The sequence below is a fragment of the Amblyomma americanum genome, chromosome 4, assembly GCF_052857255.1.
Source record: "Amblyomma americanum isolate KBUSLIRL-KWMA chromosome 4, ASM5285725v1, whole genome shotgun sequence".
NCBI classification, from domain to species: Eukaryota; Metazoa; Arthropoda; class Arachnida; order Ixodida; family Ixodidae; genus Amblyomma; species Amblyomma americanum.
In genome coordinates this window covers 84,069,783-84,087,332 of record NC_135500.1, presented here as the reverse complement: position 1 = coordinate 84,087,332, position 17,550 = coordinate 84,069,783, and the positions used below count along the sequence as shown (strand labels likewise).

General features: G+C 45.7%; 1 protein-coding gene across 1 annotated transcript in view; it reads right to left on the bottom strand.

Moving 5' to 3' along the window:
- LOC144128106 (uncharacterized) overlaps positions 1 to 17,550 on the bottom strand; it is a 92,785-nt gene that overhangs the window by 44,951 nt on the left and 30,284 nt on the right. Inside the window, exons 5-6 of the mRNA XM_077661186.1 lie at positions 9,753 to 9,856; positions 6,599 to 6,801 (exon numbers count right to left, since the gene is read on the bottom strand). Of these exons, the coding sequence (XP_077517312.1) occupies positions 6,599 to 6,801; positions 9,753 to 9,856 (307 nt within the window). The remainder of the gene's footprint in view (positions 1 to 6,598; positions 6,802 to 9,752; positions 9,857 to 17,550) is intronic.

Here is a 17,550-nt window from a genome sequence, read left to right as displayed (position 1 = left end):
CATGAATTTCCTTCGGGAGAGTTCGGCGGAGGGACGAGGCCAAATTTAGCGGCGAACCACTCCGCCATTTTGTGCCGTGGCACACGGAGCTCCCCTTGGTGAGCGAGCTAGCGCGGTCTCTCGGGAAATGATAATCGAAAACGAGAAACAACCGCAAATGACGTGCGTATTCAGCGCCTAGCTCGAAGCGGTCATGCGCAGAGAAATGCAGATTAAGCCAAGCCCGGTTTTAAGCACCTAAAAGGCAGTACTGCACCAACGTCTTCTGCGAGTGAAAAGGGCGGGTGAGTTCAAAGGGAGTGCACACGGTTCTAGTTCGAGTTAGGCCCGCAGCCTCTCCCTACCCCTCGATGTGCGCATTTCTGTAATGCACAATGGCGTATTCGATATTAGCCATATATACCGACCAAATAATCGCCCCTTTAAGCGCTCAGGCCATGAGCTGCTGCTGCTGCTGGGAATCCGAAATTGAAAGCAAGTACCGTGCATCTTGTATTAGGCATATAGTTCTATAGGACACGCCTTACAGGCTTGCACGCTTTGTATTAGGCATTTATTCAGCTTAATTACCATCGCGGGGGGCATTTATCTCATCGGTCTCGCTTGCCACAATTACGCCGTCTAGGAATTGTGTTTTGTGTGCTTCACGACTGCACCAGAAGAAAACAAAACAGCCATGTTACCAAAAATAATGCCTGCTATATTCGAGAAAACGAAGCATGCCTTCGCGAGACACGAGCTTTCGGCAACGACGTCGCCCGCGGGCGCGCCGGATGACGAGCTGCGCTGCTCCCTCGATTCCCTGGTCGTCGCTAGGCCTATAACTTGTTTTGCATCGAAGCCGCAGCGCACGGCGCTTCGGCAGTCGTCTGCGCTGTAATAAAATTCCTGCTCTTGACATCCTTTAATTTCAACAGCATCATCTCACATTGAAGTTAAAATATGGTACATTTCCGCGACATCTTGAGCAACACACCTTCAGGATGCCAGGAGAGCCCCACCTGAACGTGGCACGAGTAGCAGCTGCGAGGCGGTTGAAATTTGCGTGTATTGCAGTTGTGACATTTGCCAGCAACATTGTATTGCTCAATGATTCTCAAAAACGATATATGTTTCAGATTTTGTTCTATTCGAGGGTTTATTATTTACGTCAAGAACAAATTTTTGCTCATTTTTCTGACGCCGGCAGACGGGATCTAGGCAGCTGGCAGGCTGGCCGACCGACCAAAGGGGGATATATGGCTCTGAACCTTATTTCGGTTTTCGTGCAGGTCAGCGAAGCTCGACATGCCGATACGCGCATTAATAACAGCCAAAGAAGCAGTAGGTCGGTCACAAAGTAAGCAAAGCAGCGCAGAGCTTCTTCCGAATCACGACAGCGCGCGCGCAACATAGGCAGAAAATGGCGCCAGCGGGGAGAGCGCGCTTTGTTGTCGGACGCCTCTGGACAAGCTTATAGACTGGCCGCAAGATAAAAAAAAAATCTTCCGAGCACTCCCGAAGGGAATGCATGGCTCAGATGCTGGCGAGCACAAAAACCGCCATAGCTTCGGATGGTTATTGAGCGTTAGGTCTGGTTATTTGCTTCATGAACAGGGTGAGTTTATGGAGGAAGGGTTGTTTGAGTAATGGCTACGGCTACGGAATACGTGGCAGCTGGAAACACTCCCTAAAGTGTCCTCATTGAGGGAAAACACCAAAACATTCGTTGGAGGCACTTAGATATCTCTTAACTGCGGAAAGGCGAAAGCCGTTTGAGACTCATTGCAATGATTTGAATTTGCCGCGGTTGAATTCACGACAGAAGCGAAGAGAAGCTGGCGCGAGCGTAGCAGAGAGCTTGTGATATCACTTTACATGCAACGGACGTACGCGAGTATGAGCCATTGAAGGCTATCGCCGTGATATTGGCTTTCTTTTTTGTCTCCTGCCGCGTCCTTGATAAGGTGGGCTCCGCTCGAGTGGGGCACCATCTGGTAAGAGCCATGTATCCTTTGTAGCGTCCTAAAGCATGAAGGTATCTAGGAAGATGGCAGAATTAACGGTTCTGTCATGTCGATTTTGCAAAATGTAGTGCTAGAACAAAGGCCAGTACGAAGCGCTTCGCTTGTTGCGTGCGTTTCTTCGTCGGTCTTTTGTGTTGCGTAGCAGCCCGCTATAACAAAAAAAAATAGTGCTAGCGAATTACTCTGCAGCTTGAACTTTTGCCAGAATTCATGAACTATCCAGCTCGCGAAAAATATGGAGCTTGATGCATGTGCACCGCGTATCGGCAAGGAACAAGAGCCTAATCTAGAAGAGTGCAGATTTGTTTCTGCACGTCATCGGCCCCTAACGAGGGATGTATTGCTCGCGTTGATCAGAAACAAATTTTGTTTCTGTGGTCAAAATTATTCCGGAGCCCTCCGCTACGGCGCCTCTTCCTTTCCTTACGGCGCGTTTCAGGTGTCGGCCGATATGTGAGACAGATACTGCGCCATTTCTTTTCCCCAAAACCAATTTCAATTTCATTCAAATAAATCACGTACTTTCTGCGATAGTAAAGTAAAATACCTCAGCCCTACGTGACCTAATGCTTTGGGCGTCCGTTTAGGCTGCGGGAGGTAATCCGTTCGAAACTCATCGCGGACACCCAAGGTAATAATGAGCACAAGCGCACTCCGGCTCGGCGCCCGGCTTTTTTCCAGGCTCTTGGTAGCCGCAAGCCCCGCTGCACTCCACCCGAAAAAAGGTCAGATTCGATGGACAACTCATCTGCCGCAGGTTACACATGCGGTATAAGTACACCGAGTGGAACTTCACTTCCTCAGCATTATCACCAGCTGTCACCAAAGAAAGAGTCACAAGCAGGCTTTACTGCACGAAAAGGATTTAAATTGTTGTACAGCCGAGTGAAACTCCGACCCCTCAAAGCAGCGCGTCGGTGCAAGAGCCTTTTCCAACGCATTTCACCCTAGAAAACGCGAGCTGCAAGCAGTGATAAAAGCTTATCATCATCAGCAGCCTGAATACACCCACTGCAGGGCAATGACCTCTCCCATGTCTCTCCAATCAACCCTGCCCTTTGCCAGCTGCACCCACCCTATGCCTGCAAACTTCTTGATTTCATCCACCCACCTAACCTTCTGCCGCCCCTCCTACGCTAGCCTTCTCTTGGAATCCACGCCGTTACCATTAAGGACAAGAGCGTTTATCTTGCCTTCGCATTACTTGCCCTGCCCAAGCCCATTTCTTCCTCTTGATTTTGACTGGGAGGCCATTAAGACGCGTTTGTTCCCTTACCCACTCTCCCCGCTTCCTGTCTCTTAACGTTACATCTGTCATTTTTATTTTCATGGCCCGCTGTGTAGTCCTTTATTAAAGCTGAACCCTTTTCGTTCGCCTCCACGTTTCTGCCCCGTATGTGAGCACCGGTAAGATACAGCTGTTGTACACTTTTCTCTTGATGGATACTGGTAACCTGCTATTTATGATCTGAGAGAACCTGCCATATGCATTCTACCCCATTCTTATCCTTCTAGTTATTTCCCTCTCATTATCCGGATCAGCGGTCATTACCTGCCCTAAGTACTCCTTTACCACTCCCAGCACCTCGCTGACAATTGTGAACTGTTGTTTCTTAACTAGACTGTTGAACATTGCTTTGGTTTTCTGCGTGTTAATTTTTAGACCTACCGTTCTGCTCTGTCTGTCTAACTCATTGCAATTCTCCCCCGGGTTTAAAAAAACTCTGCGCGTTAATGGAATTGCATAAGCAGGCCCGGGGTGCGGCCTGATCTCGATGAGCAGAACCGACAACGCACTTCCCCAGCAGAACAGGATTTGGCCACCCTGGTGTAGTACTTGGCCACAACCTTCTATGAACAAACCAATTAACCCTCGGCCCTCAGTCCCCAAGGCGGCGGTCAGACCTGTGACGCAGTGGAGGGTGCTAAGAATCTCTGGCTCCGGACAGGCCGCCATTGGAATCTGAGCCTGGCAAGGTTTAAAGCTAGAACCTTATCTAGTGAGGCCAGCCTAGCAGCGCTGTTCGAGGAACTAGCGGGAATTAAATGGGATGTCATAGGGCTCAATGAAGTGAGGAGGACAGGTGAGACTTACACATTTCTAAGTTACGAGTACACACTGTGCTATAGCGGATTAGAGGATAGACGAGAACCAGATTTGGGATTCCTCATTAGTCGGGATACAGCTGGCAATGTAGAGGAGCTCTATAGTATTAACGAGAGGGCGGCAACATTCGTAATTAGGCTGAATAGGAGGTACAAGCTGAAGGTGGTGCAGGCCTACGCGCCCACATACAACCATGATCACCAGACCATTGAAAGGTTCTATGAAGACGTGGAATCGGCAATGAACAAAATAAAATCACAGTACATTGTACTGATGGGTGACATCAATGCGAAAGTGGGCAAGAAGCAGACTGGCGGCCACGCGGTAGGCGACTATGCGATAGGTTCTAGAATAGCAGGGGAGAGCTATTAGTAGATTTCGCAGATAGAAATAATTTACGGATCATGAATACATCCTTCCGTAAACGAGAGAATACGAAGCGGACCTGGAAGAGCCCAAAGGTCAGAGTAAAAATGAAATCGACTTCACACTATACGCTCAACCTGGCATCATTCAGGATGTGGCCGTCCTCGGAAAGGTGCGTTGTAGTGACCACAGAATGGTAAGGTCTCGAATTAGCTTAGTATTAAAGAGGGAACGGAAGAAGCTAGTGAAGAGGAAGACCATTAACGAGTTAGGGGTTAGAGGGGAAATAGAGGAATTCAGGATATCGCTGCAAAACAGATATTCGGCTTTAACTGAGGAAAACGATCTTGATGTTCATACAATGAACGATAATCTGACAGCTATCATTACGAAGTGCGCAGTAGAAGTAGGGGGTAGGACGGTTCGATAGGATGCAGGCAAGGTATCTCAGGAGACGAAAGATCTGATTAAGAAACGTCAAAGCATTAGGGTGTCTAACTCTACAGACAGAATAGAACTAGCAGAGTTATCGATATTAATAAATAAGCGCAAGGGTAGCCGACGTAAGGAAGTTTAATATAGAGAGAATCGAGCCCGCTCTAAAGAAAGGAGATAGCCTAAAAGCGGTGAAGAGGAAACTAGTCATAGAAAACACCATATGTAAGCGTTAAGATACAAGGAGGGCAATGTCATTAGCAATATGAATAAGATAGTTAATGTAGCCGAAGAGTTCTACACAAATCTATACAGTAGCCAATGTAATCAGAACCTTAATGATAGAGAGTGTAGCGCACAGCAATGCATCACCCCGCAAGTAACGAAAGAAGAAAACCTTTTTTTAGAGCAATGCGAAGTAGAAAAGCAGCTGATGAGGATCAGGTGACAGCAGATCTTTTGATGGGCGGAGGGGAGACTGTGCTAGAAAAACTAGCCGCCCTGTACACGCAGTGCCTTATGACCTCGACCTTGCCAGCATCTTGATCTTGGAACAACGCAAGCAATCTGAATTCAGAAGAAACGAGACGCCAAGGGCTTTAAAACTTACAGACCGATCAGCTTACTGTCCGTTGCCTACAAGATTTACTAAGGTAATAGCTAATAGAGCCACAGCAACCTTAGACTTTAACAAACCAAATGATCAGACAGGCTTTTAAAAAAGATATTTGACAATAGATCATATTCACACTTTCAATCAGGTAACTGCGAAATGCGCAAAATATAATCAACCCCTATGTATAGCCCTCATTCATTGCGAGATAGCATTTGACTCAGTGGCAACCTCAGCTGTCATACAGATATTGCGGAATCAGAGTGTACATATATATATATATATATATATATATATATATATATATATATATATATATATATATATAGGAACTCCACAGCTACCATAGTCCTGCATAAAGTCAGGAGTAAATGCCATTAAGGAAGGGCGTCAGGCAAGGAGACACGATGTAGCCAATGCTATTCACCGGATGTTTACATTAGGTATTCCGAGGCCTCTATTGGGAAGAGTTGTGGATAAGAGGTAATGGAGAATATCTAAATATTTTGCGATTCGCTGATGACATTGCCTTGCTAAGTCACTCAGGAGATGAAATGCAGAAGTTTGTACTGGTTGGAAAACAGGTGGGCACCCAGTTTCAATAAGGATCTAGCCCAGCACTTTCCGCATGCGAGGCGGAAGCTAAAACCACGAGGTAACGACTGCAATTATGTAACACTTTTAGTGAATTTCTTGATGTGAGGTGCGCTCTTGTGACACGTGAATACTGCGCTTCTTTCCTTACGCAGTATATCGTTGCACTTAGGAGATGTACCAAGTACAGTTGTGAGCGAAAAAAGTTATGTGCGGCTGTTGCCATCATCTGATTTTGAAGCGTTACTTGTTGCTCGCAATTTTCTGAGCCAAGGTTTTCATTTAACATTCTTTTTGTCTGGCAGCCATGTGCACAAGTATTGGAAATGAATTCCACACAATAAAATAATAATATCAGGAGTGAGATGCTTGCGAATATAATTTTCATTATTTTGTTGCCAAAGCAAAATGCGATTATCATTTTTTTTTGCTGTTTGGAGCACAAGAAATGAGCCCTTACTCGCCACCACTTCGTACCTGGTGTTGTAGTAACAGCAGACGTAGCTGTAGTGGGTGACCTCAGCGCTTTTGGGCATGCCCGTGGTCCCCGACGTGTAGCACACAGCGAGCACAGTGTTCCGGGGATCGGTGACCGGGCTCTCCTCGAACTGCTGTTCGTCCAGTGCTGAAAACCCTGAGGTTGAGACGAAGCCAGCAGCGTGACCCATGCAGAAAAGGCCCTGCATTAGAACGATGCGTGCCATAACGGATTTCGAAAACCTACAGTCAGAAGAAATCTTGGCCCCTCGATTAGAGGGCGCCAGCAGCAGCCTAGCAACTGATGCCCACGAAGCACTTGTGAGCCAACTTGTCCCAGTGTATCATTTTCCTTCGCTGAGTTTAAAACCTTACGGCATGCATCAAAGACTAGCCTACAGCCTAGTTCTAGTAGACAACGTTAAGATATGCGACCAGTGAAGGAACTAAACAAACCATGGTGACTTAAGGTGGCACTGACCCTCGTCGTGAGGCGCTAGAAATAAAGGGCGCGTCGCCGGGTCTGTAGTGTCTGATTCGCGTAGTGGCTGAAGCCGCCGTTCGCTCCATTTAATATAGTTCGGCTATGCACTACCACCCTCCCACAAAACTAGTAAGCGAGTATCCAGTCATTCGATCGGTGAGCTGTTTGCTAATTTCCGTGCAGACGCAAAGGCCCTTCGGGGGCAGCGCTCCGGCGAAAAACAATTTTGTTGCCTCATACGCCTATTGCGACCTTGAAGTAGCACCGCTGTCACGTGGTAGGTTTTGTCCTTGCGGAATTTCTTTTAGGGCCGGTAAAAGCAGCTATGTAAGTGCTAAGAACTGCTGTGTAATAATTTCAATCCGGGCACCGATTAACAATATTTTAATGCTTAACGTATTCATCTTTTGTAATTAATATATTCCACGAATGAAAAAAATACTGCTGACTTTCTTACTTTTAGTGGAAACAACGTGTAAGGACATTTTGCTGGGGCAACAGCCGTAGTAATTAGCGTGCGGTCGCGGCAGTACTTTAGCACGGCTGCTGGTTAAAAAACGATAGGTCCGATGACGTCGGCCTCCCTGATTCTTTACCCAGGCTAGTTTATTTTTTGTAAGCTATTCGATCGTATTTCTAGCTTCTTATGCAGCCATAGCGGCGGATGCACACTGCGCCTTGCCGGTTGGCGGAGTCGGCCGATGGCGTTCAGTACTTTCTCGCATAGAGGATTGTCCGGTAAACTTGTGGCCGCGCTCCGTGCCACAATTTCCTACCGAGATTTTCGCAGTGAAAGTCACCCTATAGAAGTTCGCCTAAGGAGTTTGGCACCGGTAATGATGATTCCAATCTCTTTATTTACTCGCAAAAATAGGGGAACCAGCCCGAAGACTGGTGGCGCTGCATTAGAGGAGGTCGGCAGAGATCCCTTGAGACTCTGGTGTCTACGATGCGCGCGAAATGAGCTGCGCTGTTGGACCAGCTCGGTGGAACAGTGCTTTCAGTGGCAGCGGTTCAGCAGCGGTTCAATCAAGCAGTTCGATACCTGACACTGTCGGAGCTTGTTCTTCTCACCTGCAGCTCGTAGAGCCTCTATCAAAGCGAAGAATTACGACATTCAAGTGAGAATAGCGCTATTCTAAGCTGATTCGCACAGGGAGCCGGTGGATGTCGGTTGCGACCCTCGGTATAAATGATTCGCTTCCCGGTCTTAGTATACGCTTCCATACCTCGCAGCAAAAGCAAGATCATGACAGGCACCGTCGTAACAACTGTTCCCCGGCATACTAAGCCCAAAACCGGGGCCAGTGTGTTGATGTAGAAATATACGCTCTTGAGATAGTACTTAAAAACGGCAGGGACAAAAATAAAATGAGTAAGAAAAAATCCCGAGGTTTCCATAATTTATTACAACTCCTCGAGAAGGTTCATTCACTCGAATTATCATAATCACAAAGCAAATGTCATACAGACATGCTTTCAAAAGTAACGTGTCCTTTTAATCACAACGGAAGAGCGATGATGTCAGTCTTAACTTAGTAACCTGTCCAGGATTTCCCGCCCCAGTCTGTTTCTTTTCAGCGCCCCACTATTTTATAGTTTATGTACAATGCGTGCATTTTAATTTTCACCGCTAATGAACTGGAGCTATATATCTTGCGCAGGTAATTTTTTTCCACTTAATCTGGGTTTTTTTTCCCCACTTGTTTCCACAGCTGCTAGACTGTCATTTGTGCATTATACTGGGATAAAATACACTGCCGCTACGTCGCGTTGATCTAAACGGAATGCGCAAGCTCTTAAGCGCCCGTTCATGGGTTGAGCCACATCGCCGGTGTAACAGAGCCACGCCATGAATAAATAAATAAATAAATAAATAAATAAATAAATAAATAAGAATAAACAATGCCGCGACTGGGACTGGAACCCGCAGCGCCGCAAACATAACAGCTTCGCTGGCCACTGCACGAGAGCACTAGGCTATCGTTGTCTGCGATCACGCCGATCACTCTCGCGCTGTGCACTGCGCATCATCGTCCTCATCAACTAATACTGCTATCGAACTAATATCACCTATAGACGTGCCGACCACCCAGCAAAGCAAAACAATGAGCCTACAAAGCTTGAGACACCGACAGAGCTGCGCTTAAATTAATTGTTAAGGAGAATTTTAATCCTGCTTACAGTATTTCGTCGTTGACGGCCTTGTCTTCTATTGTTCTGGTTACAGAAGTCGGTTCCATTTATTTCGGCGTTAAAGACTGCCTGCACTTCCTGCTTTCTGACAGCCTTGCTCAGCTCATACGCCACTTTACAAAAATGTTGCAACACGACAGGGCATGGCACCACGAATAAAAGGCTGTCCAGAAGCTGTAATAAATAGCCTCATGTTTGAGCTTGTGTCGCCCGCCATTCTTTTCTTGCATCCTGCTTGCCAGTATCTTTCAGCTCGTATAATTAAAGATAACTACTATAAGTTTTGACCGCGCCTTTGACTGCACAAAACTTATTTACGTCTTCGCAAAAACAAGGTTTACTTAGCGTGTATCATGCTGTCCAGGGTGCTCATTATCCTGCCCATCTCTTCAGCAGACACCGCGATGGCCGTTCTTGAATTTACCTGTTGCTCCTTACGGACCGCTTCCGAAACTAGCCAGCGCTACTACTCACCTTCATGTCAAGACTGGCAGTAGCTTTGGTGGCTTTATCTGCGTACTCTTCGTCGGTTAGGATATGCGTGCTGTCGCTGTCCTGCGCTTGATAGCGGAGTTCACCTGCAGATTAGGATTGGGTCCCGCATGAAGGAGTTTGCGGAAAGTAAAGCGGAGATAGCATGTCAGCTTAAAATGTGCTGCAGCCATAGAAGAAGCCCGTCAGCAAGGCGTCGGCTTGCACAAACAACATTGTAGCGAAGCCGTACTTACATCAGAAATAATCGCAGGAGCGGGAGAATAAAAATATTAAATAAGTGAAACACGGCAAACCTCTTTTCATGCTCCAGTGATTAATGAGGAAGTGCAGTCAGGTAGCTACAATTGAAACAGCAATGCTGCAGTCTTCGCGGCAGTAACAGGGAAGAGCTCCATCCTTGGTTCGTCAGTTCTTTACGAACAGCTGATGGCTGTTAACTGATAGTTTTTAGCGTACACTTTTAAAATGACTTTGAATAGGTGAAACTTTTGATCGCATTCATTTTTAACGGCGTTATCTGCATCTAATAAAACGGCGGAAGGCCGAAATGTTGGGTTTTATTACAAAAGCCATAGTGATGCCGTTAACGCAGTTTCTGTGGAGGCGAGATCCTCCATCTCCTTCAGCAGTTGACTCAGCGTGACCATAACCATCAACAGCCCAACTTCGTGTACTAGAGGACAATGTTCGGTCCTATGTCTATCCACTTAACACTGTCCTATGCTATCTGAGCCGATTTTTACCCCACAAAAAGCCTCTACCATTCACCACCCATATAATCTTTGTCTGTTTCTTTGGTGCAGCAGAGAAACTGGCCGGCTTTGTGACATTAAGCCGACTAAAACCAAAGCCAGTCTTTTAGGAAATTATAAAAATAGTAGCCACTGTGTTCACGACGCTTCTGCTGAATGCAAGAAAGCTCCTGTTTTCGAATTTTTGTTCTTATGTTACTTCTACCAGTCAATATTAGCCTTCTTAACTCATGCTTCTTTCTTATCTCTGCATCTTCTGTTAACTGTGCACATTGCGAACATTCTACTGCCTGGAACACACACGCTAGCGTTTTCCCATAGAGAAAAAAACTGAGGTTCATTTCACTGGTGTATAAAAACAGATAAAACAATTTTTGAACAAGCATCATAACATGCAACCATAAGCTACCTGTGCTGCTTCCACTCTGTTCTATAACTTTTATCATTGACAGCAATCCAACTCCGTCATCCTTTCTTCCCATCGGACTTCACAGCATATCAGCCACAGCAAGTGTTTTCGCTCCGCATGCCCCTACTACTGCGCATGTGTTCCTGTATTTTTTTCCAGACTGCGAAAAGCTGGGAAAATTTCTCACTGGAGCAGAGCTCCACTCCAACCAATCACATTTGAAAGACGCCATGGAAATCTCTATGTAGCGATCGATAACGCCATCATCAATAACGTTTACCTGGAGCCTTTGAGATGTACCCTGAAATAAACTAAAAAAATTGAATGTGGTTGATAAGGTGATTAACTGCCGGCAGTAGACTGTAAGAGCATCTTTTGTAAGAGCATCTGGGTTTAGGAACCCAGATGCTCTTACTAAAAATGATCAGAGATGAGCAGCAGTTCTTGTGGGCGTGGGTAGAAGTCCTTTTGTTGTTCGCCAGACTTGTACGTGCAGTAAAATCGATATCCTGGAAGCGGAGAATTCGGTGCCCGAGCCGCCCATACAGGTTTTTTAAGGAGGACAACCAGCACAGAGTTAGGTGGTCTGTTACGATCGTGTGGTGCCGGCAGTACAAATAGAGGCGAAACTTTTGAACGGCCCAGACCACGGCGAGGCACTCCTGCTAGATGATGTTTTAGTTCTGCTCGGCTGGAGTCAGTGACCGACACACGACGTAACCACCTTTTCGGTGGATGAAACTTGTCGCTTCAAAAGCACAGCACCAAGACCGTGCCCGCTGCCGTCTGTGTACAGAATTGTTGACGCAGATTTAACAAAGTGATAGAGAGTAGTGGATCGGACATTAGAGCTTGTTTAAGTTCTGCAAATGCTACCTTGGATCGCAGGTGGAAGCTGCAGAAAAATTCGGCTGGTGGTGGTAGTTGTTTTATTAAAAATAATAGTAAAAAGGAAGGAAAAGATTTTTGCTAGCCCCGGCATCTGCCATCGATACTGAAGCACCTGAGCTGGGGCAGCGGAAATAAAGGACAGCAGGCAGAATGGAGAAATGAAATAAAAGAGGTGAGGGGACAGGCTCCTGGTAAGCAGTTCAAGGCGTCGTCAGTGCCAGGAAGCGTGCATACGTTCTTGCGATATATCTTGTTAAGAGCACGATAATCGAAGCAACAACGTGCCGAACCATCCTTCTTTTGCACTAACACAACTTGAGAGCGCCAAGGACTGGACGAACGACGTGTGATGTGACGACTCAGCTTGTCAGTGACATAGCATTGGATAATATAGCGTTTGGAACTAGAGACTCAGTACGATACTATCCGGGAAGCTGAACGCGTCTCCACATTTTTTTTTGTGGACTGCTGGTGCAGCTCAGACGGTCCCAGAGATCCGGCGAAGGTCCGACGTGAAATGGTACCAGTCAGGAATAGCGTCTTCATTGTTGCAAAACCAAGTCATGGCCACATCAGGCAAATAAAATGAGACAATGTGAGCCTCATGAAGCGCACCAGCGATTGAAAGCCCTTGCGCTGTCGTATCGCTGCAACCACTCTTCGTCATCGTCGCCAGGAAGGCTCACGAAAGCAGGAGGGTCGCGTTGGCGGTTGCTGACCCTCCAAGCAGGTGGAGCCGACGGCGGTAGAGAAGGTGTTCCAGTTGATCCCAGGCTGCCAGTAAAAGGATTGGGGTCGGAGCGGAAACATGCCAGTGGTGGCCGGTGGAGGGACAGTGGACTCCAGTGAACGACTTGGGTCGACGTGCTCCATCGGAGCAGGTGGACCGACCAGACGACGACCGGAACGGAGCTCCAGGGGGCTAAGGAGAAGTACAGGGTAACCAAGAGAGAGAGAGAGAGATTGAGAACGCCCTAAGGAGACTTTCTTGCGACTCGTAGGAATAGTGTTTGAGACTTAAGACGAAGACAGAAGACGATAATGAATACCGACAAATGAAGATGAGCCTGGCGCACAATGCTGACACTAACAGTAATTGGAGGAAATGAAGCGGATAGCGTGATTTTGTATTTTTTCTAGCGTTAGAGAAAGGTTAGCCGGACGAGGGTTCCCCAGTACTGAAGCGTATTGCAATTTAGCTCTGAGAGAACTTATGTATGCTAATAATGTTATGGAACGGGTAGCAAAACCAAGATTGAAACATAGGAAACCTAGGATGCGGTTAGCGTCATCAGCAATTTTCGCGATATGTGAGGACCGTGTTAAGGTGAGCGTAGAAGTGAGGCTAAAATACTTGGAGGTAGGAACGGAAGACACTTCAGAACCGAAAGGAGCATATTTATTACGAATGTACGATTGCCTGTGATGAAATTGCCTGCTTTCAATATTCGGGTAAGATCCTTTTGCCCAATGTGGGCGTCAGTGCTATTTCAAATCAGAAGGTAAATTACACAATCGTCAGCAAATAGTCGCATGTTAGAGGTGAGGTTGAAGGGAAGATCATTAATGTAAATTACAAAAGCAAGAGTCCGAGCACACGAGCAGTGTACCATAAGGAGCAGTAACCAGAGAAGGGAACAAATATTAACGCAAATGGTCATTCTCTATTCGCCAGAAAGTTGCAAAGCCATTCCATTAGCAAATTAATAATGTTTGGTTAAAAAAATTGCGTATTCTTTTATGCTCTACTTCACCGAATAATTTTTCAGAATAAAGGAAGAGCGCATCCACAGGAGGTGTATGACAAGGCTAGAGCTTATGTCACTAACAAAAGGGATAGTTGCGAATCACAGGAAAGCCCTTTTAGGAAGCAGTGCATCTTGGCTAGGGTGAAATATTTCAGCAAGGCAAGAAGTTCGACGATGCGAGAATATATCCCGCATGTACTATTAGTTTCGAACTAGCTTGTGAAACAAATAGAGCGGTAGTTTAACATGCAGAATATGGACTCTTTTGGGGACTGGGGCGATCTTAGTGATTTTCCAGTCTTGTGAAAGCACACCTGATAATAAAAACTGTTGAAAATATGACACAAAATTATGCTAGCAATGTTCTTAGTTCTTCTTACAAGCTTAAATTTCAAGCCATCTATAGCAGTTGAAAGTGAGACTTTCAATCATTCGATTGGTTTCCTAATTATACTTGGATCGAACATAATGTCTGGCATCGTTGGATGGTCAACTGCAAGAAAAATTGGTAATTCTATGTCGGGTTCATCCGTAAAATCTAAACAGGAAAAGGTATCACGAGTGCAACTGGCATCATGCTACGAAATAAAATTATTCAAATGACCGTGTAATCTTAGTGGCCTGTAGCATGTAGGGTTAGATACCATAGCCACTAATAGTGATATTAAAAAGGGCGTTTAATTTTGCTTTCTGAACATATAAATTTTTTTCCGGTAGAACAATATTTTTGCAAGAGCATGCCGTATTCAGGAGTTTTGTGAATCAAAAAGTCTTTCATTTTTGCTAATGAGGCGCTTCGGCTCCTTAATAAACCTCGGTGGCGATGAATTTTCTGTGATGGTGATAGTACGAATATGCTTATCTATTAGATGATGCATTTTTTTTATTTCAAACGAGGCCAGGTAGTTTTAATTTGACGGCTTGAAAAATCTGGGACAAACCACGCCCAAAATTGGACAGTTTCATGTTCGTGGTAGCATAGTTCAGTTCGTCGTATAGGTTTGGTTCTTTTTTGTTTGGTTTCTTCAGCCTTGGCAGTTGGCAAGAAAACATAGTTTCAGATATGCACTGGTCTCTATGCTCTGGTGAATAAAGTTGTGGTGAAACAATAACATGTTGAAAAGTTAGAGCGAGATCAAGAATGTTACAAGAGCTATCACTTTGCCCCGCACGGTTTCATACGAGCTAAGGCAGTTTCATGTTTAGACAGGTGTCAACAAATTTGCTTCCGATGCTACCTTTGAATGTGTTGGAAGGGACCAGGTTATAGGTCAGACCAGGTTATAGCAAAAAAGTTAGTGACTATAAAGAAAAGCACGAAAAGATGAAGCGTGCAACCAATATCAATAAGAGGGCTTTTTTGCAGCAATTTCCCTTTTTATCTTAGTAATTTCCGGGAATATAGTGCTTAATAAAATATTGTGTGTTTGTCCTCACATATGGACACAAGGATTGAAAGGGTGAAATCCCAACTTTTTCGTTATCCTCAAAGCTTCCGCGCGGCAGTTGAGCAGTGACAAGGTAAAACTACTAACTACAGTCCTCTTGAGAGAAATTCGTAAACAAGTATTCGTGGCCTATGATATGTGCCAAATGCACTCCACCCCGTGGTTAACTTACCTAGTTGTTCCTCTCTTACGCTCCAGATCATAAGTAGGCCTTTTTTTTTGTTATCTTCGGCTCTCTACGCATACTGTTTACTATTAGTGTTTTTTGTGTTAATATTTAAAGGGAAGCTGAAACGGTTTTCAAATTGCATGAAACGCTGTGGTTCGGAAGAAGGGACATTGAAAATCATGTGTGTAAAGTTTTTCTCGATTCTGTTCGCAAAATGAGCCGCAATCGCTGGTTAAAAACCCGGCGCCGACACGCCCTCTTCGCCTCCGGAAGCGCCGAATGGGCGGAAGGAACTGGCGGAAGTGACGCCATTCACGGGTAGTCTGCCGGCCGTCCTGCTTTGCTTGCTGCTTTTCGGCCCGCGCTTTGATGAACGACGGATCCATAATTTGCAAAACGCAGTTCTCAAGCCAGCTGAAGAAACGCGCTACGCAGCAACACAGTCTGTGCTGGCCGGATATCCCCGTAGATGACGTCACGACGATGCCGGCCATTCGCGGCGTTCGCTCGGCGCCCTGAGACGTTGGTGCCCGTTTAAAAAAAAAAAAAAACTACTTTTTGCGTTTATTTCCACCCTTTTCGAATGCGATATTCTTTTTCAGCGGACTAAAAACCATAAAATGCCGCATGGAATTCAATTTTTTCGAAAAGTGCTTCAGCTTCCCTTTAAGGTAAGTTCCAGTGCTCTATTTTAAGTGTTTTGGCACACAATAATCTGGTGCAATTCCTCTTCTTAGTTTGCTGCGTTCAGATCAATGTCATCAGAGAACTGCAGGTTACTAACGCGTTCTCATTGTAATTGGAAAAAAAAAGAGCACGAAATCGACCGCATCAAAAGCACGCGGTCAGCACTGTTTATGCAATAAAAATCCTGGAACCGCAAGAAGAATGCGCTGCTCCGAATCATCCCGAAATATGATGTAAAGCAAAAAAAAAGTGTTGAAATATTAATTTTGCGACTTAAGCGAAGAACGTTATAAAACTGAGCCGCCCAAGTGGCCCATGTCTTTTTCTAGGAATCCAGCGCACAAAGGACTGCATAGAGCAGGCTATCTTGGTATAGCCTACAGTACTTCCTGCAACGACTACGACATAGCATTCATCAGCGGAGAAGAGAGTGGCTTCGAATGAAATATCACTTGTATACGACTACTCAAAGTAGCTGCAAACAGTTGCCGTTGTTTTACGTAGTTAGGCCAAATGCGAATTCGGTGCACTAGCACTGTTTCACCATTGCTTTTCATTGCTTCTCTTGGATTTGTATTGTTTATCGCAGTCATGCTTAGTAATGCATCATATGCTATGTGATTGAAGTGTATTCTATGTGTTGTGTGTGTATGCATTACATGTATGAAGCACCAGTACATACATGTATGAAGCACGAGTACATACGAGTACATGTTTATTGCAGTCGTAGAGTCCTATGCACGCATACCAAACACAGCTCCTGTTCTGCAGAAAACCCGCCGTCGCCTACGGGGGCGGCGGCGTTTGGAAGCCGAAAAGCAGTTGCCCACCTGCCATTATGTCAGGGGTTCTTGTGTCCCCAGCACAGCCTATCCACAGTGGCAGGTGGCAAGCACCTCTCAACCGGAGAGCCAGAACGACAAAATGCTTTACCTTGAAAGGGGGGGGGGGGGGGTGGCTTGAGAGCTAGACCACTAAAAAAAAAACAGTATCCACATGTCTACTCATTGAGGCCTCGCACGTAGAGGCTGCACCTCCTAGAAAAGGTAGGCCTGCGGAAATATGTCGCTGTACAGGGAATCTTATACGGCGCGAACAGATGGAGGGCAAGAATGCGTCACCACGCATAGCCTTAACTTCCCCGGACATGAAACTATTAGGATGCCAGAACGTTGTACTAAAGGATCCTTTACGGACTCTCTCTTCAAACAGATATCAAGTTGAAAACAAAAAGCTGAGCGTTCTTCCGCAATGGCACCGAGTGATTGTTGTTCGGAGATATGTAAAGTATGGGCCATTACTTATTTTGTTCTGCTTTCTAATTTGCATGCCAGTAAACAGATTTTTAAGTAAGGAATTAAACACCAAGGTTTAAATTAAAAAGTCATCGGGCGGCATAAAAATGGTACGGTTGAGGTGCTGGCAGTGGCAGCAAGGGAGCCTTAGCATAGCACTGTTTTTTCATACAAAAACAAAAGCTGGCTACCAAAGAAAATTGGACTCTCGCGTCATCGAGAGCGGATCTAAGCATGAAATGATTTGAAGTAACGGCGAACCATTTCCAGGATGCCTTATCGATGGTGCAGCCACAGTCCGTAAATCGATCTCGAGAGATTCATGCGACGCCACACCACATAACGCCGACGCCACTCCACTATATTGCATTCAGTAAT